General features: G+C 47.1%; 1 protein-coding gene across 2 annotated transcripts in view; it reads left to right on the plus strand.

Moving 5' to 3' along the window:
- FIBCD1 (fibrinogen C domain containing 1) overlaps window positions 1–25,781 on the plus strand; it is a 367,744-nt gene that overhangs the window by 190,017 nt on the left and 151,946 nt on the right. For both annotated transcript variants that reach the window (XM_089669029.1, XM_089669031.1), the window contains exon 3: window positions 17,652–18,119. In XM_089669029.1, coding sequence (XP_089525155.1) covers window positions 17,652–18,119 — 468 coding nt within the window. The remainder of the gene's footprint in view (window positions 1–17,651; window positions 18,120–25,781) is intronic.

The following is a 25,781-nucleotide window of genomic DNA, read 5'->3' on the forward strand; positions in this document are numbered from 1 at the left end:
TAGAGATGAGCGAATCGAAGTAGCCGAAGTGGAATTCAAGTCGAATATCGGAAAAATTTCGATTCGCGCCGAATCCGAAAAATAGCCTAAAACGGACGCGCGAATCGAAATTTTTCCGAAAATGGCGGCTGACATGTGCGGCGACGGAGCGGGGATGTCTGGGAAGGCGCGCAGACAAGGCGCGCTGACCCATAATGCATTCCTCAACGACATGTGATCGCATCAGCCAATCAGCAGCCAGCCAGCTAGCACTGTGTAATGGTCGAGCTATAAATAGCGGCCATTTTGGAATTCTTCATTGAACAGAGGCAGACCGCTCTGTATTAGGGACAGGGACAGAGTTAGGGCCACAGAAACGATACTTGGGGACAGAGAAACGATACTTAGGGACAGAGAACTATTACTCAGGGACACAGAATTGTTAATTAGGGCCACAGAATCGTTACTTAGGGACAAAGAAACGCTAGTTAGGGCCACAGAATTCATACTCAGGGACAGACAGAATTGTTACTGAGTGCCAGAGAATTGTTACTTAGGGCCACAGAAACGTTATTAGGGCCACAGAATTGTTACTCAGGGACAGACAGAATTGTTACTGAGTGCCAGAGAATTGTTACTTAGGGCCACAGAAACGTTATTAGGGCCACAGAATTGTTACTCAGGGACAGACAGAATTGTTACTGAGTGCCAGAGAATTGTTACTTAGGGCCACAGAAACTTTAGTTAGGGCCACAGAATTGTTACTCAGGGACAGAAACAGAATTGTTACTGAGGGCCACAGAACTGTTACTTAGGGCCACAGAATTGTTACTCGCACAGACACAGAATTGTTACTCGCACAGACACAGAATTGTTACTGAGGGCCACAGAACTGTTATTTAGGGCCACAGAATTGTTACTCGCACAGACACAGAATTGTTACACAGGGACACAGAACTGTTACTTAGGGCCACAGAATTGTTACTCGCACAGACACAGAATTGTTACTCGCACAGACACAGAATTGTTACTGAGGGCCACAGAACTGTTACTTAGGGCCACAGAATTGTTACTCGCACAGACACAGAATTGTTACACAGGGACACAGAACTGTTACTTAGGGCCACAGAATTGTTACTCGCACAGACACAGAATAGTTACTCAGGGACACAGAATTGTTACTGAGGGCCACAGAATTGTTACTCGCACAGACACAGAATTGTTACTCGCACAGACACAGAATTGTTACTGAGGGCCACAGAACTGTTACTTAGGGCCACAGAATTGTTACTCGCACAGACACAGAATTGTTACACAGGGACACAGAATTGTTACTGAGGGCCACAGAACCATTACTTAGGGCCACAGAATTGTTACTCGCACAGACACAGAATTGTTACTCGCACAGACACAGAATTGTTACTGAGGGCCACAGAACTGTTACTTAGGGCCACAGAATTGTTACTCGCACAGACACAGAATTGTTACTGAGGGCCACAGAACTGTTACTTAGGGCCACAGAATTGTTACTCGCACAGACACAGAATTGTTACTCGCACAGACACAGAATTGTTACTGAGGGCCACAGAACTGTTACTTAGGGCCACAGAATTGTTACTCGCACAGACACAGAATTGTTACTCGCACAGACACAGAATTGTTACTGAGGGCCACAGAACTGTTACTTAGGGCCACAGAATTGTTACTCGCACAGACACAGAATTGTTACTCAGGGACACAGAATTGTTACTGAGGGCCACAGAACTGTTACTTAGGGCCACAGAATTGTTACTCGCACAGACACAGAATTGTTACTCAGGGACACAGAATTGTTACTGAGGGCCACAGAACTGTTACTTAGGGCCACAGAATTGTTACTCGCACAGACACAGAATTGTTACACAGGGACACAGAATTGTTACTGAGGGCCACAGAATTGTTACTCGTACAGACACAGAATTGTTACACAGGGACACAGAATTGTTACTGAGGGCCACAGAACCGTTACTTAGGGCCACAGAATTGTTACTCGCACAGACACAGAATTGTTACTCGCACAGACACAGAATTGTTACTGAGGGCCACAGAACTGTTACTTAGGGCCACAGAATTGTTACTCGCACAGACACAGAATTGTTACTCAGGGACACAGAATTGTTACTGAGGGCCACAGAACCGTTACTTAGGGCCACATAAACGTTAATCAGGGACACATAATTGTTACTGAGGGCCACAGAACCGTTACTTGGGGCCACAGAAACGTTAATCAGGGACACAGAATTGTTACTGAGGGCCACAGAACCGTTACTTGGGGCCACAGAAACGTTAATCAGGGACACAGAATTGTTACTGAGGGCCACAGAACCGTTACTTGGGGCCACAGAAACGTTAATCAGGGACACAGAATTGTTACTGAGGGCCACAGAACTGTTACTTAGGGCCACAGAATTGTTACTCGCACAGACACAGAATTGTTACTCAGGGACACAGAACTGTTACTGAGGGCCACAGAACTGTTACTTAGGGCCACAGAATTGTTACTCGCACAGACACAGAATTGTTACTCGCACAGACACAGAATTGTTACTGAGGGCCACAGAACTGTTACTTAGGGCCACAGAATTGTTACTCGCACAGACACAGAATTGTTACTCGCACAGACACAGAATTGTTACTGAGGGCCACAGAACTGTTACTTAGGGCCACAGAATTGTTACTCGCACAGACACAGAATTGTTACACAGGGACACAGAATTGTTACTGAGGGCCACAGAACCGTTACTTAGGGCCACAGAATTGTTACTGAGGGCCACAGAACTGTTACTTAGGGCCACAGAATTGTTACTCGCACAGACACAGAATTGTTACTCAGGGACACAGAACTGTTACTGAGGGCCACAGAACTGTTACTTAGGGCCACAGAATTGTTACTCGCACAGACACAGAATTGTTACTGAGGGACACAGAATTTTTACTGAGGGACACAGAATTGTTACTGAGGGACACAGAATTGTTACTCAGGGACAGACACAGAATTGTTACTCAGGGACAGACAGAATTGTTACTGAGGGCCACAGAAATGTTACTTAGGGCCACAGAAACGTTACTCAGGGACACAGAATTGTTACTCAGGGACACAGAATCGTTTAATTAAAGAGTATGTCAGACAACATGCAGAGGAGTGGCAGAGGAGGCAATGTTTTAGGAGCGAGCAGATGTGGCAGCAGAGGAAGGGGTCGAGGCAGCACTATTCGCAGCCAGAGGCTAGTGCTCCCGGTGTCATCCAGTACAGTGAGGAAGAGCTAACAGAGGGCGGTCAGGAACGGGGGGAGACATCCGCCTCTTCAGCAGCCAGGCGAAGAAGTAGTGGCGAGGAGAGTGGCTCGGTAGCCGGTCTAGAGACAGGTCTGTCTCCTGACCCACACGCAGCCGAGGGGGCTAGTAGTGAGGCGGAGACCCTAATTGATGATGATGAGGCTGATCGCACTTGGCAGCCTCATCGTCATCAGGCTATTGCTTCCGCATCATCAGGAGAAGAGGGTGGCAGCTTGGCAGCGAGCAAAACAGTCGGTGGGTTGTCTCCATCGCCACACTCTGCCATGTGCCACTTTCAGGTCTCCTCACACACTGCTGGTGTGTTGAATTTTTTGACATAGGGTGCTGGCAGATTACGGGCCTCCCATAGCTGCTGCCAGGCCCCTAATCTGCCATGGGCCCCTATATACCGCCTCCTCATGCTGCTGCCAGGTCCAGAGTCTGTCATGGGTCCCTGTACGGCCTCCCATTGCTGCTGTCTCCATCGCCACACTCTGCCATGTGCCACTTTCAGGTCTCCTCACACACTGCTGGTGTGTTGAATTTTTTGACATAGGGTGCTGGCAGATTACGGGCCTCCCATAGATGCTGCCAGGCCCCTAATCTGCCATGGGCCCCTATATACCGCCTCCTCATGCTGCTGCCAGGTCCAGAGTCTGTCATGGGTCCCTGTACGGCCTCCCATTGCTGCTGTCTCCATCGCCACACTCTGCCATGTGCCACTTTCAGGTCTCCTCACACACTGCTGGTGTGTTGAATTTTTTTACATAGGGTGCTGGCAGATTACGGGCCTCCCATAGATGCTGCCAGGCCCCTAATCTGCCATGGGCCCCTATATACCGCCTCCTCATGCTGCTGCCAGGTCCACAGTGTCTCATGCCATGTGCCGCTTTCAGGTCTCCTCACACTGCTGGTGTGTTGAATTTTTTGACATAGGGTGCTGGCAGATTATGGGCCTCCTATAGCTGCTGCCAGGCCCCTAATCTGCCATGGGCCCCTATACCGCCTCCTCATGCTGCTGCCAGGTCCAGGCGAACGTAGTCACACAGGGGAGGAACTTATCAGTGTAATGAACAGAGAAATCGACAGATGGCTGTCTCCACGCAAACTGAAAATCGGAACCATGTTGACCGACAACGGAAAGAACATGGTGTCTGCTCTGCGTCAAGTAAGGTTGTGCCATGCTCCATGCATGGCTCACATGTTCAATCTGGTTGTCAAGCGGTTCCTAAAATCCACCATCCCACTGCAAGACATCCTTAAAATGTCACGTAAACTTTGCATGCATTTCAGCCATTCCTACACCGCAAAGCACACCCTCCTTGAGCTGCAGCGGCAGAACGGAATTCCACAGCATCGCCTGATCTGCGACGTTGCAATAAGGTGGAATTCAACCCTACACATGGTAGACCGCCTTTACGAACAGCGAAAGGCCATCACCGATTTCCTGATGTTACAAGCGGATAAAGGTACTCCCCTGTGTAACTTCGATGTCAGCCATTGGCAGCTCATGCGTGACACCTGCCGCTTGCTCAGGCCCTTTGAGGAGGCCACGCTATTCGTGAGTCGGCAGGACTATGGGATGAACGACATCATTCCTCTGTTGCACGTCCTGGAACAAATGCTGTTAACAATGGCTGGTCAGGGTGCGGTAGACGTGGCGCACCGATCTCAACGCCACATGACCCCTGTGGGGGCAGGACAGGAAGAAGAGGAGGAGGTAGAGGAGGACATTTGTGCTCAGGAATTATTGAGTGAAATGGGTGGTTTTTCCACTCAGCGGACAGGAGTGGAGGAGCAGGAGCATCTGGTAGAGGAGCAGGAGGAGACAGAGGACCCAGACGCACCGTGGCAGTATGCTGTGGAGATGGAGGCAGGGAGTCCCTCGCATTCCTTGGCACAAATGGCCCATAGCATGCTCGCTTGCTTGCGTAGCGACAGCCGAATAATAACCATCAGACAGAGGGATGACTTTTGGCTGTCCACCTTGTTGGACCCTCGCTACCGTTCAAAAATGGTGGCCTTTTTCACACCTGCTGAGAGGGAGGCCAAAATAACGTACTATAAAAACCACCTATGTAGTCAGCTGGTCTCTGCCTTTCTGCGCCAACGTCCATCCTCAGACACTGTGGGCCCTGTGCGCTCGCGTTCCGCTGCCATGGCAGCAGGGGAGGGGTGGGGTGGTAGGAGCAGTGGCAGCTCCACCAGCAGCGGCTGCCTCAGTCTGCAGTCGATGATGAGTAGCTTTCTTCACCAGCGCAGTGAGGAAACTACTAACCAGCCGCAGCAGCAGCAGCATCAGGTGGACCTGGAGCAGGACCTCAAACAACAGGCTTAGGCCTACTTGGACAGCACCCTGCCAACCGAGGTAGACAATCCCCTTGACTACTGGGCAACGAAACTTGACCTTTGGCCCCAACTAGCTGAATTTGCCCTTGAAAGGCTGTCATGCCCGGCCAGTAGCGTGGCATCGGAGCGCGTGTTTAGTGCGGCAGGAGGTATTGTAACTCCGCGGAGGACACGACTGTCCACCCAAAGTGTGGAGAGACTCACGTTTGTGAAAATGAATCAGGCGTGGATTAGTCTGGATTTCAAACCACCAGTTCCTGACACAACTGACTAAATCCGCCATGAATCATGCCCCAAACATGTGCCACTTTCAGGTCTCCTCACACTGCTGGTGTGTTACATTTTTTGTCATAGGGTGCTGGCAGATTACGGGCCTCCCATAGCTGCTGCCAGGCCCCTAATCTGCCATGGGCCCCTATACCGCCTCCTCATGCTGCTGCCAGGTCCACAGTCTCTCATGCCATGTGCCACTTTCAGGTCTCCTCACACTGCTGGTGTGTTCAATTTTTTGACATAGGGTGCTGGCAGATTACGGGCCTCCAATAGCTGCTGCCAGGCCCCTAATCTTCCATGGGCCCCTATACCGCCTCCTCATGCTGCTGCCAGGTCCAGAGTCTGTCATGGGTCCCTGTACGGCCTCCCATTGCTGCTGTCTCCATCGCCACACTCTGCCATGTGCCACTTTCAGGTCTCCTCACACTGCTGGTGTGTAGAATTTTTTGACATAGGGTGCTGGCAGATTACGGGCCTCCTATAGCTGCTGCCAGGCCCCTAATCTGCCATAGGCCCCTATATACCGCCTCCTCATGCTGCTGCCAGGTCCAGAGTCTCTCATGGGTCCCTGTACGGCCTCCCATTGCTGCTGTCTCCATCGCCACACTCTGCCATGTGCCACTTTCAGGTCTCCTCACACTGCTGGTGTGTTCAATTTTTTGACATAGGGTGCTGGCAGATTACGGGCCTCCCATAGCTGCTGCCAGGCCCCTAATCTGCCATGGGCCCCTATACCGCCTCCTCATGCTGCTGCCAGGTCCACAGTCTCTCATGGGTCCCTGTACGGCCTCCCATTGCTGCTGTCTCTATCGCCACACTCTGCCATGTGCCACTTTCAGGTCTCCTCACACACTGCTGGTGTGTTGAATTTTTTGACATAGGGTGCTGGCAGATTACGGGCCTCCTATAGCTGCTGCCAGGCCCCTAATCTGCCATAGGCCCCTATATACCGCCTCCTCATGCTGCTGCCAGGTCCAGAGTCTCTCATGGGTCCCTATACGGCCTCCCATTGCTGCTGTCTCCATCGCCACACTCTGCCATGTGCCACTTTCAGGTCTCCTCACACACTGCTGGTGTGTTCAATTTTTTGACATAGGGTGCTGGCAGATTACGGGCCTCACATAGCTGCTGCCAGGCCCCTAATCTGCCATGGGCCCCTATACCGCCTCCTCATGCTGCTGCCAGGTCCACAGTCTCTCATGGGTCCCTGTACGGCCTCCCATTGCTGCTGTCTCTATCGCCACACTCTGCCATGTGCCACTTTCAGGTCTCCTCACACACTGCTGGTGTGTTGAATTTTTTGACATAGGGTGCTGGCAGATTACGGGCCTCCTATAGCTGCTGCCAGGCCCCTAATCTGCCATAGGCCCCTATATACCGCCTCCTCATGCTGCTGCCAGGTCCAGAGTCTCTCATGGGTCCCTGTACGGCCTCCCATTGCTGCTGTCTCCATCGCCACACTCTGCCATGTGCCACTTTCAAGTCTCCTCACACACTGCTGGTGTGTTCAATTTTTTGACATAGGGTGCTGGCAGATTACGGGCCTCCCATAGCTGCTGCCAGGCCCCTAATCTGCCATGGGCCCCCATACCGCCTCCTCATGCTGCTGCCAGGTCCACAGTCTCTCATGCCATGTGCCACTTTCAGGTCTCCTCACACTGCTGGTGTGTTCAATTTTTTGACATAGGGTGCTGGCAGATTACGGGCCTCCAATAGCTGCTGCCAGGCCCCTAATCTGCCATGGGCCCCTATACCGCCTCCTCATGCTGCTGCCAGGTCCAGAGTCTGTCATGGGTCCCTGTACGGCCTCCCATTGCTGCTGTCTCCATCGCCACACTCTGCCATGTGCCACATTCAGGTCTCTTCACACTGCTTGTGTTTTCAATTTTTTGACATAGGGTGCTGGCAGATTACGGGCCTCCCATAGCTGCTGCCAGGCCCCTAATCTGCCATGGGCCCCTATATACCGCCTCCTCATGCTGCTGCCAGGTCCAGAGTCTGTCATGGGTCCCTGTACGGCCTCCCATTGCTGCTGTCTCCATCGCCACACTCTGCCATGTGCCACTTTCAGGTCTCCTCACACTGCTGGTGTGTTACATTTTTTGTCATAGGGTGCTGGCAGATTACGGGCCTCACATAGCTGCTGCCAGGCCCCTAATCTGCCATGGGCCCCTATATACCGCCTCCTCATGCTGCTGCCAGGTCCAGAGTCTCTCATGGGTCCCTGTACGGCCTCCCATTGCTGCTGTCTCCATCGCCACACTCTGCCATGTGCCACTTTCAGGTCTCCTCACACTGCTGGTGTGTAGAATTTTTTGACATAGGGTGCTGGCAGATTACGGGCCTCCTATAGCTGCTGCCAGGCCCCTAATCTGCCATAGGCCCCTATATACCGCCTCCTCATGCTGCTGCCAGGTCCAGAGTCTCTCATGGGTCCCTGTACGGCCTCCCATTGCTGCTGTCTCCATCGCCACACTCTGCCATGTGCCACTTTCAGGTCTCCTCACTCTGCTGGTGTGTTCAATTTTTTGACATAGGGTGCTGGCAGATTACGGGCCTCCCATAGCTGCTGCCAGGCCCCTAATCTGCCATGGGCCCCTATACCGCCTCCTCATGCTGCTGCCAAGTCCAGAGTGTGTCATGGGTCCCTGTACGGCCTCCCATTGCTGCTGTCTCCATCGCCACACTCTGCCATGTGCCACATTCAGGTCTCTTCACACTGCTTGTGTTTTCAATTTTTTGACATAGGGTGCTGGCAGATTACGGGCCTCCCATAGCTGCTGCCAGGCCCCTAATCTGCCATGGGCCCCTATATACCGCCTCCTCATGCTGCTGCCAGGTCCAGAGTCTCTCATGGGTCCCTGTACGGCCTCCCATTGCTGCTGTCTCCATCGCCACACTCTGCCATGTGCCACTTTCAGGTCTCCTCACACTGCTTGTGTGTAGAATTTTTTGACATAGGGTGCTGGCAGATTACGGGCCTCCTATAGCTGCTGCCAGGCCCCTAATCTGCCATAGGCCCCTATATACCGCCTCCTCATGCTGCTGCCAGGTCCAGAGTCTCTCATGGGTCCCTGTACGGCCTCCCATTGCTGCTGTCTCCATCGCCACACTCTGCCATGTGCCACTTTCAGGTCTCCTCACACACTGCTGGTGTGTTCAATTTTTTGACATAGGGTGCTGGCAGATTACGGGCCTCCCATAGCTGCTGCCAGGCCCCTAATCTGCCATGGGCCCCTATACCGCCTCCTCATGCTGCTGCCAGGTCCACAGTCTCTCATGCCATGTGCCACTTTCAGGTCTCCTCACACTGCTGGTGTGTTACATTTTTTGTCATAGGGTGCTGGCAGATTACGGGCCTCACATAGCTGCTGCCAGGCCCCTAATCTGCCATGGGCCCCTATACCGCCTCCTCATGCTGCTGCCAAGTCCAGAGTGTGTCATGGGTCCCTGTACGGCCTCCCATTGCTGCTGTCTCCATCGCCACACTCTGCCATGTGCCACATTCAGGTCTCTTCACACTGCTTGTGTGTTGAATTTTTTGACATAGGGTGCTGGCAGATTACGGGCCTCCCATAGCTGCTGCCAGGCCCCTAATCTGCCATGGGCCCCTATATACCGCCTCCTCATGCTGCTGCCAGGTCCAGAGTCTCTCATGCCATGTGCCACTTTCTGGTCTCCTCACACACTGCTGGTGTGTTCAATTTTTTGTCATAGGGTGCTGGCAGATTACGGGCCTCCTATAGCTGCTGCCAGGCCCCTAATCTGCCATGGGCCCCTATACCGCCTCCTCATGCTGCTGCCAGGTCCAGAGTCTCTCATGGGTCCCTGTACGGCCTCCCATTGCTGCTGTCTCCATCGCCACACTCTGCCATGTGCCACTTTCAGGTCTCCTCACACACTGCTGGTGTGTTCAATTTTTTGTCATAGGGTGCTGGCAGATTACGGGCCTCCTATAGCTGCTGCCAGGCCCCTAATCTGCCATGGGCCCCTATACCGCCTCCTCATGCTGCTGCCAGGTCCAGAGTCTCTCATGGGTCCCTGTACGGCCTCCCATTGCTGCTGTCTCCATCGCCACACTCTGCCATGTGCCACTTTCAGGTCTCCTCACACACTGCTGGTGTGTTACATTTTTTGTCATAGGGTGCTGGCAGATTACGGGCCTCCCATTGCTGCTGCCAGGCCTGTAATCTGCCATGGGCCCCCGTACCGCCTGGTCACGCTGCTGCTGGGTCCACAGTGTGACATGGGTCCTTGTACCGCCTCCCATTGCTCCCACTCTGCCATGTGCCACTTTCAGGTCTCCTCACACTCCTGCTGGTTTCCATTTTGTCATAGGTTGCTGTATGGCCTCCCATTGCTGCTGCCTCCACCGCCACACTGTGGCTCCAAACACTGGTTTTGGCCCCGTGACTGGCCAAATGAGTGAAGTGTGCGGTGATTCTAAGATCGACGGCACTCATCTGCATGTCATACTGAGTGACAGTATTATTTCTCTTCCCCAGCAGACTCCAAGGGCATTTAAATTAAAGGTACAGTGTTCTGCACTAATATTAAGTCTCTCTGAAGCCTAGAAACACCCTTTTTTAAGTTAAATTCACAGCGAATTTATTCGACTCGAATCAAATATTGTCCACGAATTCGCCGAATCAGTCGAATCGAATTTTTCATTTCTTCGCTCATCTCTAGTTGTGTTATTCACTAGACAGGGTAATTAAACATTGGGGCTACATTATGAATTTATCAGCAAAAGAAAAAAACACTTTTCAAGTAATCAAATTCTTATATATTTACTTGCATGAATGCCTATCAAGGTGAATTCCAGCTTGTGAGTCATTGAACAGCAGCAGAGACCCCCGTTGAATCAATAATGTTTGTGTATTTTGTGGATCTTCTATGCTTTAAAATATACGCCATCAAAATAACAAGTGGAATATCATTTGTGACTTGGAGCATTTCGTTATTGCCTACAAGGAGACTCCCTGCTAAGGATTTGTGTCATTTACATATCTTGCAGGATTAACATATGTATAATGTGGGAGTGACAGTATTACTAATGAATTGATCAATCTGCAGATGATCTCTTTTCTGCAATGTAATGAATACATTTTTATTTATATTTTATTTGGAGGATTGCAATTGATGACTGGCACAATATAGAGCTCATACAGCAGTCCTCCAGGTTTGAAAATTCGTGTTTTGCATGCTTGTGTGTCCACATTTAATAACACAGAGTTTACAGGTTGGATCTTACCGGTCTCTGATTATTAGTGATAGATCTCTTTCTAATTTAGAAACAGTGTCCTTTACAGTTTTCAGCAGTGTATGATTTTAAAATATCATTGTGATTTATGAAATTGTATGGCTGGATGTAAAAGTGGAGCAAGACCCTGCATTACATTTAGGTGTATTTAACTTTTTGTTCTGGAAGATATAAAGATGATTATTATATATCTCTTTATATGTGTATACAGTTGTGTTTATACCTAATCCTTCATGTATGTGGAGCACTACAAGGAAAATACTTTTTTGTGATTTTATTAATTATTATACACCTGCTGATGTAAAGGATATATAAGTTGGTTAATTTATAGTTCTAATTCCTTAGATTCATCACTAGTAGGGCCCCTCAATGCTTGCTTGATACATTTGGGGTAAACAGATATAATAGTCATATTTTGCTGGAGATACTTCCCACTTAGTTGCTATGCCTTCCCCAACAAAGGAAAGCACTCCACTCCATTGCAGTAGTTAATGTAATCCTCTGCTTGCCTGGCCATTTTGGGAGTCTTCTGCCAATCTGCAGATTTGTTTTTGTTTCAGGATGACTGTGAATCATCACAGTTGCAGGCAAGGGCTTGCTGTCAAAATCATTGAAAGGAAGGGGCGTTTATGGGCGCTCATGATAACCATGTGCCAGAAGGGTGAGACTCAGCAATTTGCATATTGTTTAGCAGCAGAGAACAAAAAAACAATAGTAAGCCAAATAGTGTATAGTTGTAAAGTAGTAATGATAATGATTAGTAGTCGTACCTTGTTCAAGTCTTATAAGCTCTTCTATACATAGACCCCACTGAGTACAAAATAGACACTTTAGATGTCATCCCACTGTGGAGATATTTAGGTATACAAATTCTGTTGTCAAATGGAAAATATCGTAATTTTACAATTCTTATTAAACCAACTTTGACACCAAGTAAAAAAATGCCAAAAACCAGGGACTGCAAAAAGAAGAGGCTTTATACTTTCTTGTCCCACCACTCTTGCCTCAGATCTTCATAGTGGTCAAGAGCTACAGCTGTATGGAAATGTGTTGGTTGTGAGGAGGCCTTTGCTCTGCAAGATGGAGCTAAGATGAAAGGAATAGGTGGCAGGATGGGTGACAATGATGCCTCCATTGAAATTTCAGGTTTGAAGCATTTTCTTACTGTGGGACAAAGGTTTGGGGACTTGATCAGATGAATATAAAACATCTTCTCGGAATGTACCACTATTGGTTCCTCTCCTCACCTTCTGGCTCTTTCTCAAGGTTTGCCCTCAAATGTCTGTACCCAGGTTTTGCTTTTTTTCCCTGTATTGTCATATTCTATAAAAGTCTTAAATATAGAATGAAAAAAAAAAATCTTCTTGATAAATCAACCATGCTTTGCTATGTAGTTTGTAAATATCCATTGACATGGGGACATCCATATATGTTCGTTATATATGCAGGTTCCACTTACCACATAAGAATGGCATGCATCATTCATGTCTTACTGTTCCTCTTATTCAGTGCAAGTCTATGGAACAGGTCTGACCTGAATGAAGAAAAAAAATAGACTCAATAGAATGCTAACTGAGCTTGTAACGGCAATCATTTAAGTAAACCTGTAAAGATCAAACATTGTAAACACCCATCGTTGGCTTGGCTTTTAAAGGTGTAGGGTCTAGACATTTTTTTAAGGCATGTCGAAAAGAAGTTTTTGGGATATTTTCTGAATATAAGGAATGTACATGGGATAGCACATACTTTTATGAATAAACCATCCTTCCACATTGCTGTAAAATAATCCCCTCTAACTGCTGATAAAAAAAAAAACAAAGCAAAACTATACTCACCTTCATTCCAGTGCTGTTGTGTCCACAGTTCCCTGCCAGCTGCCGACATCTTTGACCTGTCTGCTTCTAGGTACTGATCCTTAGGTATTCCCATTGGCCATGCCAAGATGATTTTGTGGGAGTTCATTCATCTCACCATTAATGAAATTGTACATTGAGCTGCACATGCACGGCTCAGTGTACAGGCCAGACTGGCAGGTAAGAAACTGCGATCACAAGAGGAGAAGTCGACATGTGGAATGGCATCCAACAACAGTTATCTTATACTGTAAAAACATGTAAAACAGCCAACGCGTTTCCACCATCTGGCCTTAGTCATGGCTGATGGCCGAAACACGGATGTGTTACAACTGTTATACATGTTTTTGCAATAAAGGATAACTGTTGTTGGATGCCATTCAGACCAGGGGCGGACTGACCATTTGGAAACTCGGCACTGCCCGAGGGCCCGGGGTCAATAGGGGGCCCATGAGATGCCCCTGGTACCTTTTTCATAGGCTTTTTTGAGTTTGGGCAAGGACACAGGGGCCCCTTGATCCCCTATTGCCCGATGGCCCCATGAGTTGTCAGTCCGCCCCTGATTCAGACTGTTGACTTCTCCTCTTGAGATCTGTGTTAATTAGAGAAATCTGCAGCCTGTGAGTCTGAGCACTGGGCAGAACTGAGATGTGGGAAGGTAGAAGCACTAACACACCTGTATCCAGGAAAGAAACTCTAATGGCAAAGAGACACAGTATGGCTCTTTTGTAACATAAATACTGTCTGATCACCAATTATTTTCTTTTTTAAAGTTCCAGTTTAACTGAAGCTATGGTGACATACTGATCCTTCTCTCTTCTAAATGCTTAATGGGATCCGTCTTTGGCTGCCTGCTTGCACAAGTCATATTGGTGAAGTGCACACTTCATATTAGTGGAGGCAACACTTCCAGCGGCCAGATCTTCTTTCATAGGCTCCAGAGGCAAAAGAACTCATGGGGTGGTGATGGGACCAGTACTAAGTACATATAAGCAGGGAAAAATGTCTGGTCCAAAGGCCAGGACATTAGCTTTGCCCATAGAGGGAACTGTGACTTTGATCCATTACACAATAGCTTAGGAACAGGTATTTGAAATAAAGACTGAGGAATCAGGTAACTGGTACACAATGCACTATTTACTGTTTTCTGGAATTAGGCCTTAAACAAGACATGTTAACCACTTTTTCTAATATAAACATACCCTCAAGAGGGAGGTGCACGAGGCCATATAAGAAAAGCAACATTTGAAATGTGCAACAGCAAGGAAGGGAGACTGGAACAGGCACTTCTATATTACTTTCAGACCTTAAACGAGAAAAAAAAAATTGGAATCAGGCAGACACAAAAGAAATTAAAGACTTAGTCATGCATAAAATGTCAGTTACGTCAACATGACTCATCTTTCTGTCCTCCATTCTCTTATTCTAGTTATATCTTCACACTGTCAAAGTAGCAGAACCAAGCCAAGTGACAACATGAAACAATGACAAAAAAACAAAACACCTAGAGGGGGTTTAGAAGCCATACCTGGGATGGGGCATTTGCTGTTTGTTGACTACAGTTCTGTTTTTAAAGTTTAAATCCACCCACCTGAATTTCCCACCCTCCATTTGCCCAACTGCAAGAGTCCCTAATCCAAAAACATGCTTCAGCAGCTGTTTGTTATGTGCAGTATATGACAGCACCATGTGGATGAATCTAAAAACTGGCTGAACAGAATTACACACAATTTTGAGCAGAGAAACCGTTCACAAATACAAATTTTAACTGTGTGTATTACCAGCACAGAAAAAACTGGAAACACTGCACACCAGAACCTAGCCACTACATAGAGAGGTTAGGATATGGCTACAGCCTGAACTCCTTCTGGCTATGCTCCTCTGCCATGTTTGGCCCTGTTGGGGATGGGTTCCAAGTGTACGGTGTTTCCACCTTGAATTTTCCCATCTGTTTGTGCTAGGCTGGATGTGCTAGGCTGGATGTTTGAATGTCAGCACGAGATCTGTGCTTTGGACTGCAGGGGGAAGTTCTGCAGTACTCTGAGCAGTGCTCCAAGGTTTTGTATATGGATCACAGTGTATTACAAGCACTTACATTTTAAAGTATCAGGGCTCACTTTAAATTAAATTTTTTGTACAGGTTATGGTTGGGCCCTCTGTCAAATTTTTATTGTTGTCTGTGTCCTCATTGGGGAGATTCACCTCTTTATTTGTTCTAGTGACTATTATCATCTATGAGGGTAGTCTGAAAAGTTCACGGTCCCACACGGAAGGAGCAACCACACAGACATGAAACTTTATCATTGCACCAAGCCACTTTTCGAGATGTTCAGTACTGTAAATGGCACCTGCACACTGTACGGTTTTCATGTGCTCTTTGAAAACAGTTGGCTCCCTCCATAGTCAGGTTGAAAATGGAGAAAGTGGAAGAAAGAGGGTCAAAGTGTTCTATCAACAGGCAAAGTGATGGCAACAGTCTTCTGCACTGCTGCTGCATATCCTCAGAATCCCAGAAGACTGGTGCCTGTTGATGAAACATTTCAAGCCACCTCCTTCCGGTTTCTCCATTTTCAACTTGACTGCAGCAGGTGCCAAATGTTTGCAAAGAGCATCTGAAAACTGTTCAGTGTGCTTAAGCTATTTTCAGTGCTGAACATCTGGAAGAGTGGCTTGGTGCAATTATTAAGTTTCATGTCTGTGCGGTCAATCTTTCCATGTTAAACCATCAACGTTCCAGACATTTGTGGAAAAAAAAGTGAAAGGAAAGAAAAAATTTTTAGAGGTGCCCCCAGAACAAGAGGGAAGGATAAATCTTCCAATGATGGTTGTCTAAGAGTGCAATTCCCCCCACTTTGGGAAATTTCCTCTGACTTTCTGTTTTGGCTTTGGGACAGAAAGTAAATGTAAATTTTTGAAAGACAGATAAACTGGCAGTGGGGTTTTAACTCTTCCCTACTGTACTCAAAACTAAGAAAAAAGGTTTTGGCTATACAAACACTTTAAAACAGCAGTGGATAGATCTGAGGAGTGGCTGATCTGCACTTTTGAGGGATTCTGGCCAATCCCCAACAGGAGGCTTGGCAAGGGGGCAGTACAATCCATAAAAGTGAGAAAGCCTGCTCAGCAGCAGGAGAGTTCTGGTGGAAGACATTGAGAATGTGAGGCTGAAGGCAGGAGCCTGGTAGGGGGCCCAGATGGGAGAGGTGCTCACTTATAGGCAGTGGAGCTTGGAAGGAAGAAAACTCAGACCCTCACTGGCCCCCAGAGCAAGGACCACTTGTGCACAGGGAAGGAGCGGCCCAGCTAGAAAGCCTGGTAGCAGCCACCAACCCACCAGCTAAACAGGAGAAGGACTGAGTGATTAATCGTGCACCTCCTGGGGCAGATAGGGGAAGGCACACAAGAAGGAAAAGGAAAACCAGATTCACCACCTACCGGGTCTGTCTTATTTCTTAAAGTGACATGCACTGGATCCCCTGCTCAGGGATTCCTCCAGACAGCTGGGTAAAGAAAAGGATTTATCTTGGGTCTGGGGTGGTACTACAGGAGATACTGGCTAGCTCTCCAATAGAGACTGTTTTGCTGTAGAGAACTGTAAATAGTTTCAGGAAGTTGTCCTCAGTTTCTCAGTTCCATTGGGCATCCCATACACCCCCTACCCCATCCAAGTTTAAATACCCCTAATAAAATCCAAAAACCCAAGCACAAGGACTGGTTACTGACTCCTGGAAGTATATATTCAAGAAAAATCAATGTATTTCATTGTAGTTTAAACCACTGCAGTGCTTTGTGTTTCTAAAAATTACAGCATGCCGCTTTTTTTTTTGCACTGGAATGCATGAAATGCATTTAAAAGCAGCTAGAAAAAAATGATAAACAATGCAAAAAAAACCCCAACCAAATACTATACAAATGCATGTAAATGCACACGTGGAACAGTAAACTGAATGTATAGACAGCGATGTACAGGAGCCCTAAATTAGTGTTTTTTCTGTATATAGCACTGTCATATTCCAGATCACCAGGATATATAAAGTAAACATACAAACATTACTATGGATGAAGAGGAAGAGGTATAGGGCACTTCTGTATGATATGGAGATCTAGTGATGAGGAGTCTGTAGGCAACCAATCCAAAGGACAGCTGATGTGGAAGCCTAAGCAGCACTTGAACAGCACTTCCAAGAGTTAGAAGCAAACTCTGACAAGGACACAGAGAAGGAGAAGGCTCTTTCAAGTGCAATAAAAGACATGTTTATTAGAGCAGGATATAAAAACTCACAGATAAATTCATGTGGTAAAGGCTCATCAGTAAAATGTTGGGGCAGATTCTCAGCCACAGTGCTCTGGGAACCACATATGCTGACCAGCAGGTATGGGAGGAGAGAGGGCCACCGCGCTTCCGGGCATCTTTTATTGCACTTAGAAGCACCTTCTCCTTCTCTATACAAACATTATGTAAATCAAGAAACAAACAAACAAAAAAAGACAGTCCTGCTAACCAGAGCTTACAATTTAATGGTTTGAAGGAGAACGAAATAATAATGTTTTTATTAGTGGATTTTTATACTCCTATTTTAAATTGTATTGACTGATTTCTTTTCTTTTTGATCCTGCAGAGGACAAGCTGTGGTTACATCCTATGTACCGTCCTGTTGTCTGTCGCTGTCCTATTGGCGGTAACCGTCACCGGAGCAGTTCTGTTCATGAACCACTACCATGCTCCTTCCACAGAGCCTCCACCAGTCATTACGACCAACATGGAGGACCCCAATGCCCTGGTCACCATAGAAAGAGCAGACAGCTCCCACATCAGTATATTCATTGACCCCAACTGTCCGGACCCCCTTCCTCGAATGGATGGCATGCAGTCTTCTCTGCTGTCTGCCTTGGCTGACCACGACTCAGAGCTGAAAGTGGCTGTGGGAAAGGAGAGGGCTATGCTGGCGGGATTGGTGGACCAAGTGACACAGATGGTTTCCCAGGTGTCGAGGCAGCGGGCTGATTGGGAGAGCCTAAGGAAAGGACAGAATGGACTGGTGTCAGAGCTGGGGGCTCTACAGAGCGAGCAAGGACGACTTATACAGGTACACTTTGGTGTGTCTTGCATGGCTACAATAACATTTAGAGTGGCAGACATATTTAGGAACTCTGTCAACCAATCAGAATTCACTTATAATCAGAGTATTAGCTGAATTATGATTACTTGCTGTTGGTACTGAATTTGTTCTCTACACTGTGTACTGATGGTGCTTGTAAGTGTTCTAATGGAAAGTCACCATGCTGACTCATAGCAACCCCTTTTAAAGCATGCTTTTTTTTGCGTAGTATGTATGTTTATACCAGTGTATGGATGGTAGTTATAGGCAACTAAAGCATTTTTCCTTCAGATTATTTTGCACACTGTAGGCAAGGGCCCCAGATTTTTAAAGCCATTTGCACAGATGCTTTGCTGCATAGCTGGAGTTTGTATGTTCTTCACCTACAAGATTAGGCTGGAAGGACTGTGGACTCCAGTTATTACATATTCACGTTTGGATTATCGTTATTTTAGACTTTTATTTTTGTATTGCATGTTTCTCAGTAAGGGTCCTTTCACACAGCGCGGACCCATTTAGTGGATCCGCTTGCTCAGCAGGGGATCTCTCCGCTGATCCCCACTGAGCAAGCGGATGACAGGTCTGTTGCAAAATACACAGACCACTAGGCGCTAAATCCCAGAACCAACGTCAGCAAGGCCAGTTCCACAGCTGCTCCGATGACCATTAGGAGTATAATGTGATGTGGAAAAAGCATAGAAAATCGTGGTGAAAGCCAGGAAATAAATGCAATGGCGTACATATCCAGCAGTCAAAATGTATAATACAAAAGTTTAATAGGCCAATAAAACCATAATCAGTAGGTTGAAATGTATCCATGAAATAGTATGGTGCAAGCCAAGGATTGGCACAAGCTACAGGCTTAAAGGAATGGTGGGAGCAGCTTACTTGTATGTAGACATAGCTATGGGGAGACTGGATGGTGAACTCCACAGATGGAAGAGGAGTGGACAACAGTAGCTGGTAAAAATAGTGTCCAGAAGCTAGCGGTCTGGAGAAATGCCACTTGAGGGGTAAGAGGAACCAGAAAAGACCTCCTCGGTATCACCAAGGATCGCACACTGGAAGTGAAGTCACAGCGCACCAGAAATGACGACAGCAGCCATCGTGAGCAGCAGCCTCATCAATACACATCAAAATCACACCAGAACACACATGTCCTGAATTGAGATGAAGGATAAAAACCATACCGAAACACATTAGAATGCATCAAAACCGTACATGCAGAAACGCATCCGGAAAACAGAAATTGTGGTGGGAACCTGCCCAAATAATTATTAAAGCCTGTTTCTCACAGGCTTCAGCTTGTATAAAAGCAGTATGAACAGCAAGCTTTGAAAAAGCATTTGCAGAGCTGTCAGCAAGCTTTGTTAAAACTTTTCAAAATACTCTTGATCCCAGGTTTGTAAATGCTGAACACGGATCCTAATGGAAGTGCTGATTACCACTTAGAACAAGCTGCTAGAAGGCTTCAGCATTACTTGAAGCTTATTGAAAGCCCACAGAAGCCTGCTAGCAGCTTGTTTAATGTGATAATCAGAACTCCCATTAGAATCTGTGTATAACATTTCCAAACAAGAGCTAAAGGGTACTATAAAGGCTCAGAGAAAGCTACTCAAGTCTTGCTGTTCACACTGCTCCTATAGAAGCTGAATCCTGTGTGAAACGGGCCAAAAACTGCCCTCTTTGCTAACAGATAAAAGCACAGTTGAAATATATACTTTTAAACAATCGTACCTGACAAAGTATTTTTTCAGCCTGTTGTGTGATCTAGGTACCTTTGCCAAAACAGTAGTAAACTGCATCCAAAAAAAAAAAAGAACCCTGCAAGGTAAAGGCGTAATGTGCTAGTATACATTGCATTGCCTATGAGGCTGCATGACCCCCGACTCTTTGGATAGGCGCTGATTGGCCCTGTGCGAATCACATGCACCCCCCCCCTCCCCCAAAAAAAGAAAAAAAACTCTCTAGCAACAAACACCAAACTGAGCATGTGCAGAGCGTTTCCTAGGGCTCTGTACTATCAGCAGCTGGATTGGGGACAGTAGAAGAAGGGGAAGATCAGATCAAACAGCCTTTTTATACAATGCAGAGGATTAACCCCTTAGGTTCCACAGGGAGTATAACAAGCACGCTTTACTGCATATACAGACTGATTTTACTGTTGTGGGCTTAGTAACACTTTAAGCCCAAACCAAAAATTCAATATATTACAGCATACCAGTCATTAGATGTGGTGACTACATTCATTTTGTTTTTTGTTGTTGTTAAAGCAGAACTCCAGGCAAAACGTCTTTAAATAGATCTATTGCTTCTTTCCTACCTTCCTAGAATATGTAATCCGTCTTCTGGTTGTAGTTTCTGAGAAACAGGATGTGCATTTTTTAAATCCTGAGGTTAATCTGGGAGTCTTCCTGTTTGTAAGACTGATGGCTGCTATGGCTTGCATTCCCCAGCCACTGGTCTTGGCACATCTCTCCTGTAGTTCTAATGTCAGCAAGCAGTGATGCAATTTCTGATGGTTTTAGTGGGCAAACCAGTCTGAGACACCCGGTCTGAACTGCCCACAGAGGCAGGGTGCCCCCTCTTCTGTCTAATAGTAACAGCTGTCAACAAACTTGGATGGTGGGTGCCGGTGGGTGGAGGGGAGAGAGGAGAGCGGACCGCTCTCCTCCCCTTCTGTTTGTTACCTGGAAGGCGACATGTATAATGTCACTTCCGGGTCACAGCTGTCACTTTCAATGTATTGCAATGCGATCTGCATTGCAATACATCCAGTGGAACTCAGGGGAGACATTGGGGGTCTTTTAGACCCTGCATGTCTCAATAAAGAGAACTTTTCACCTAAAAATCATCACATAGGGAACTATGCAGGGGCGGACTGACAACTCATGGGGCCCCTGTGTCATGGGGCCCCCATGGGGCAATAGGGGATCATGGGGCCCCTGTGTCCCTATGTGATGAAAAAAAGTTAAGTGAAAAAAATTTTTCACTGCAAAACAAGTGTTGCACCCAAGCACATAACATCCCCCCCAAAAAAAATGTTTTGAAGCCCCCACCCCCCACATATGTGCACATATAGATGTAAACGCACACATCAGGGGGCCAACACGTGTAAACGTCAATTGTAATACACGTTATATATCATCTGGAGTGACAGAATAATTCCAGCACAAGACCTCCTCCATAATGCTAATTTGATGACATAGGGGCTTTATAAGCGTCACCTATAGAAAATATAGAGTACTGAAGTTTGTTGCCGTTTCATAGGCGCACACAAATTTGAGGTTTGGCATGTTGGGTATCTATTTACTTAGCGCAACCTCGTCTTTTCTATTTGACTAAAAACATGGTTAATTTATTGCATTTGTTTGCCCTAAAATTCACTTTGCAGTAATATCATGTGACATAAAAAATTGGAACTACCACTATTTTATTCTCTAGGGTGTCTGCTTTCATAAAATATATAATGTTTGGGGGTTTTGTGTAATCTTCAGGCCTGAATTAAAAATTATTTTGAAATATGTGTGCAAAAAATACAAAAACCAGCTCTGGCAGCGAAAGGGTTAAGCTTTCTTCCCTCTGTTATCAACTGGTGATCTTGCTAGTAAACACACCTCCTGTATTAGAGTGCCTCCACTCTGGATGAAAGAGAAATGGAGACACCTTTGGACAGCAGCATTGTCAGTTTGGGTTGAGGGGAGTGTTAGATGTACTAGCAGGTTTAAATACACTAAACAAATTGAAGCCAAACTGCAGCTAACATTTTTAAAAGCAGTTACAACAGTTTTGTTCTTTCAGGGATAAAGGTTTAACTTAAATGAATAAAAGCTGATAACTGTAATTGCTCTTGTCAATAGTAAATGGTTTGTCTCATTCCTCTAACTGCTACATCTGTAAGGCAGCTTGGTCTGTTGAAAAACAACAGACTTACTGGCCAGATTGCCAGGTGAAAATAAAAGACAGTCTAAAAAATAAAACTAATGCAACCATCACATCTAAGAATTGATAAGCTGAAATCTAATAAATGTTTCCGTTTTTCCTTAACACCCTTAACACTGACAACCAAGACCAATAAAGTTGAATCTCCCAAAAAGGCACAAAGACAGCAGTAAAACCAGACAAGGGGTGCTTACCTACTCCATCCAAAATGAAAAAAAAAAAAATGAAATGTAAAAAAAAAAAAGTTTTGCCTTCACATGCATTTTTAGAATCAAATTGTCATGAGTACACAACAGCATTATACCAGCCTGTCAATGGTCGGCAATTTAAAAAGCCCAGAAAATGGAATTTAATATTTGAATTCGATTTACATTAAAAAGGATTTTACTATGTAAATTGTTTCAATGGCTCTTTAAATATTCCCTACTGAGAGGGCTCCCGAATGTACTACAAAATGTGCCGAAAACATTGGGCCACTGTTCCATGTATAATAAGGCGAGGGATTGCATGATAGATGAAGAGCAATATCTTCTGGAGCACGGAGCCGGCTGGCGCCACTTCACTCTGAACACATGGTAGCACTGGCACCCTGTGCACACACACATGCTTAGGCCAACGAATATCTGGCACATGGATCTGGTACACGTTGCAGGGCAGGTGCCAGCTTCTCACATACAGTTTGCTTAGCAGTAGAAAAACAGGACCCCGAAAGCCTTGCATTGCAGCTTTTTTTTTTTTTTCAATTAAACATGTTGGCAGGTGTTATTATGGAAAACTGTGGTTTGTGCACACCACAGAAAGCCCAGGAGCCCCAATACCATGAAAAGGCCCCGGGAGGATTTATTGCTGTATATATCAACAATGTTCAAGCTTATCCAACAGCTGTCAGACAATATCATTTCTGGATCCAGCTTTCACAGAACGCAAACCAAAAGCCTTATAGCAGGGGTACTGAATTAAACTTCACGGGGGCCATCAGTAAAATATTCTTCTTGCAGAGGTCCAAATCTCATTTTTGTTCTATCAACTACTACTACTACTCAGATCCTTCACATCACAACCCAATCTCCTTTACAGTGCCCTCAGTCCCCTCCTTCACATCACAGACCCCTCTTACGTCACAGTCCCCCCAACATCACAGCTCCCCTTCACATCACAGCTTCCCTTGCATTCACAGACACCCCCCCTTCCACATCACAGTCCCCCCATTACATCACAGTCCCCCTTGCAATCACAGCCCTCCCCCCTCCTCACAACACAGCCTCCCTTGCATTCACAGACACCCCCCCTTCCACATCACAGTCCCCCCATTACATCACAGCCCTCCCCCCTCCTCACATCACAGCCTCCCTTGCATTCACAGGCACCCCGCCTCCCTTATCACAGTCCCCCCCATTACATCACAGCTTCCTTTGCATTCACAGACACCCCCCCCTTCCACATCACAGTCCCCCCTTTATATCACAGTCCCCCCTCCTCACATCACAGTCCCCCCTCTTATATCACAACCCCCTTTACAATCACAGCTCCCCTTGCATTCACAGCCACCCCCCTCCCCACATCACAGCCCCCCCCCCCCATTACAACACAGTCCCCCTTGCCATCACAACTCCCCCCCTCCTCACATCACAGCCCGCTTGCAGTCACATTTCCCCCCTCCTCACATCACAGCTCCCCTTACAATTACAGTTCCCCCTCCTCACATCACAGCCCCACATCACAGCTCTCCCTCTTATATCACAACCCCCTTTACAATCACAGCTCCCCCTTTCACATCACAGCTTCCCTTGCATTCACAGACACCCCCCCCCCCCCATTACAACACAGTCCCCCTTGCAATCACAAATCCCCCCCCCTCACATCACAGCCTGCTTGCAGTCACATTTCCCCCCTCCTCACATCACAGCTCCCCTTACATCACAGCTCCCCTTACAATTACAGTTCACCCTCCTCACATCACAGCCCAACATCACAGCTCTCCCTCTTATATCACAGCTCCCCCTTTCACATCACAGCTTCCCTTGCATTCACAGACACCCCCCCCCCACATCACAACCCCGCCCCCCATTACAACACAGTCCCCCTTGCAATCACAACTCCCCCCTCCTCACATCTCAGCTCCCCTTACATCACAGCCCCTTCTTACAATTAAAGTTCCCCCCTCCTCACATCACAGCCCCACATCACATCTCTCCCTCTTATATCACAGCCCCCTTTTCAATCACAGCTCCCCCTCTCACATCACAGCTTCCCTTGCATTCACAAACACCCCCCCCCCCCATTACAACACAGTCCCCCTTACAATCACAGCTCCTCCCTCCTCACATCACAGCCCCTTGCAGTCACATTCCCCCCCTTCTCACATCACAGCTCCCCTTATATCACAGCCCCACATCACATCTCTCCCTCTTATATCACAACCCCCTTTACAATCACAGCTCCCCCTCTCACATCACAGCTTTCCTTGCAATCACAACCCCTCGTCCTCACAGCACCCCTCACTCACATCATGGCCTTCCTTACATCACAGCTCCTTTTGCAATCACAGACCCCAACCTAAACACAGTCACCCCCTTGCAGCCACAGCCCCCATTAAATGAAAGTTTTCAGTTCAGTTACAGCTCTCCCACCTTCACAGTTCTACTATAATGCAGAGTGGACTCCTCTTCTGTGTATGCTTGGCTGCCGCCACCGCTGCTTCTGCTATTAGACTCACAGCAGGACAGAGGGCGGGAGGTATGGCAGGTCTGCACTGAGGGCAGGAGTTGCTCAACTCTTCTTTTTAACACCCACTTGTTAATCTGAAAAGTTGGGCAGCTCCCGCCCTCCATGCAGACCTGCCATACCTCCCGCCCTCTGCCCTGCTGTGAGTTTAACAGCCTCAGTGACAAGCAGGCGAGTACACACAGAAGAGGAGTCCACCCAGGCTGTAAAGTGGTGCGGTCCGGACAGAACTGTCACTTGGTCCATCATGTGTTGATACCTGACTTAAATGGAAGTTCCACCTTTAAAACCATATTACATGTTAAACTCATATTTAGGGTACCAAGCAGACACCCATCCCAAAATGGCCTCATCTGACAGCATGTGGGGGTTCTTCTCCATTCACAGCAGTTGACAGATTTGAAATGAGTGCAGCTGTGAATGAATAAACTGACATACAGTAAGTGCAATGATCAGCGCTCTCAGAGTCCTCTGACACTTTCTCCTGCTCTCCAACTAAAAGTCCATACCTTTGTACGGGCAGGGAGCTGAAGGAAGAGTCTGCAGGAGACTGGCATTGCCACCACAATCCGCGGAATGCGGCTGCAATGCTTTGCAGGGTCATTTGCAAAAAAATTATAAATGCACATATAATGTGCATTTATTTTTGTTTTTGTAAAAGGTGAACTGAAATCTCTAATCCAGCCCTATCTTTAGTATTGCACAGTTGTTCAGGTTTCTCCCCTGTACTAAATATGTTCACAGGTTGGTGGCTGCCAGGCCTGAGATTTTGGTGCCTGTGTGAGCAGCAGCAAGTCTGGGGGTGGAGGGGATGGTGTGAGCTGATGGGGCTAGAAATGGTTATGGCGGTTTTGGATGGAGCATTTAGGCTGCATTCACACTTGAGCATTTTGTAGCTCAAAGCTCCAAAAACTCTCAAACTTAAAAAATCAATTGTTCTCTATGGTGCCTGTTCGCGTGATCAGGTGTGAAGAGGCACCATAG

The sequence above is a fragment of the Staurois parvus genome, unplaced genomic scaffold (assembly GCF_062004578.1).
Source record: "Staurois parvus isolate SC_StPar_1 unplaced genomic scaffold, SC_StPar_1.0 ptg000068l, whole genome shotgun sequence".
Classification (NCBI taxonomy): Eukaryota; Metazoa; Chordata; class Amphibia; order Anura; family Ranidae; genus Staurois; species Staurois parvus.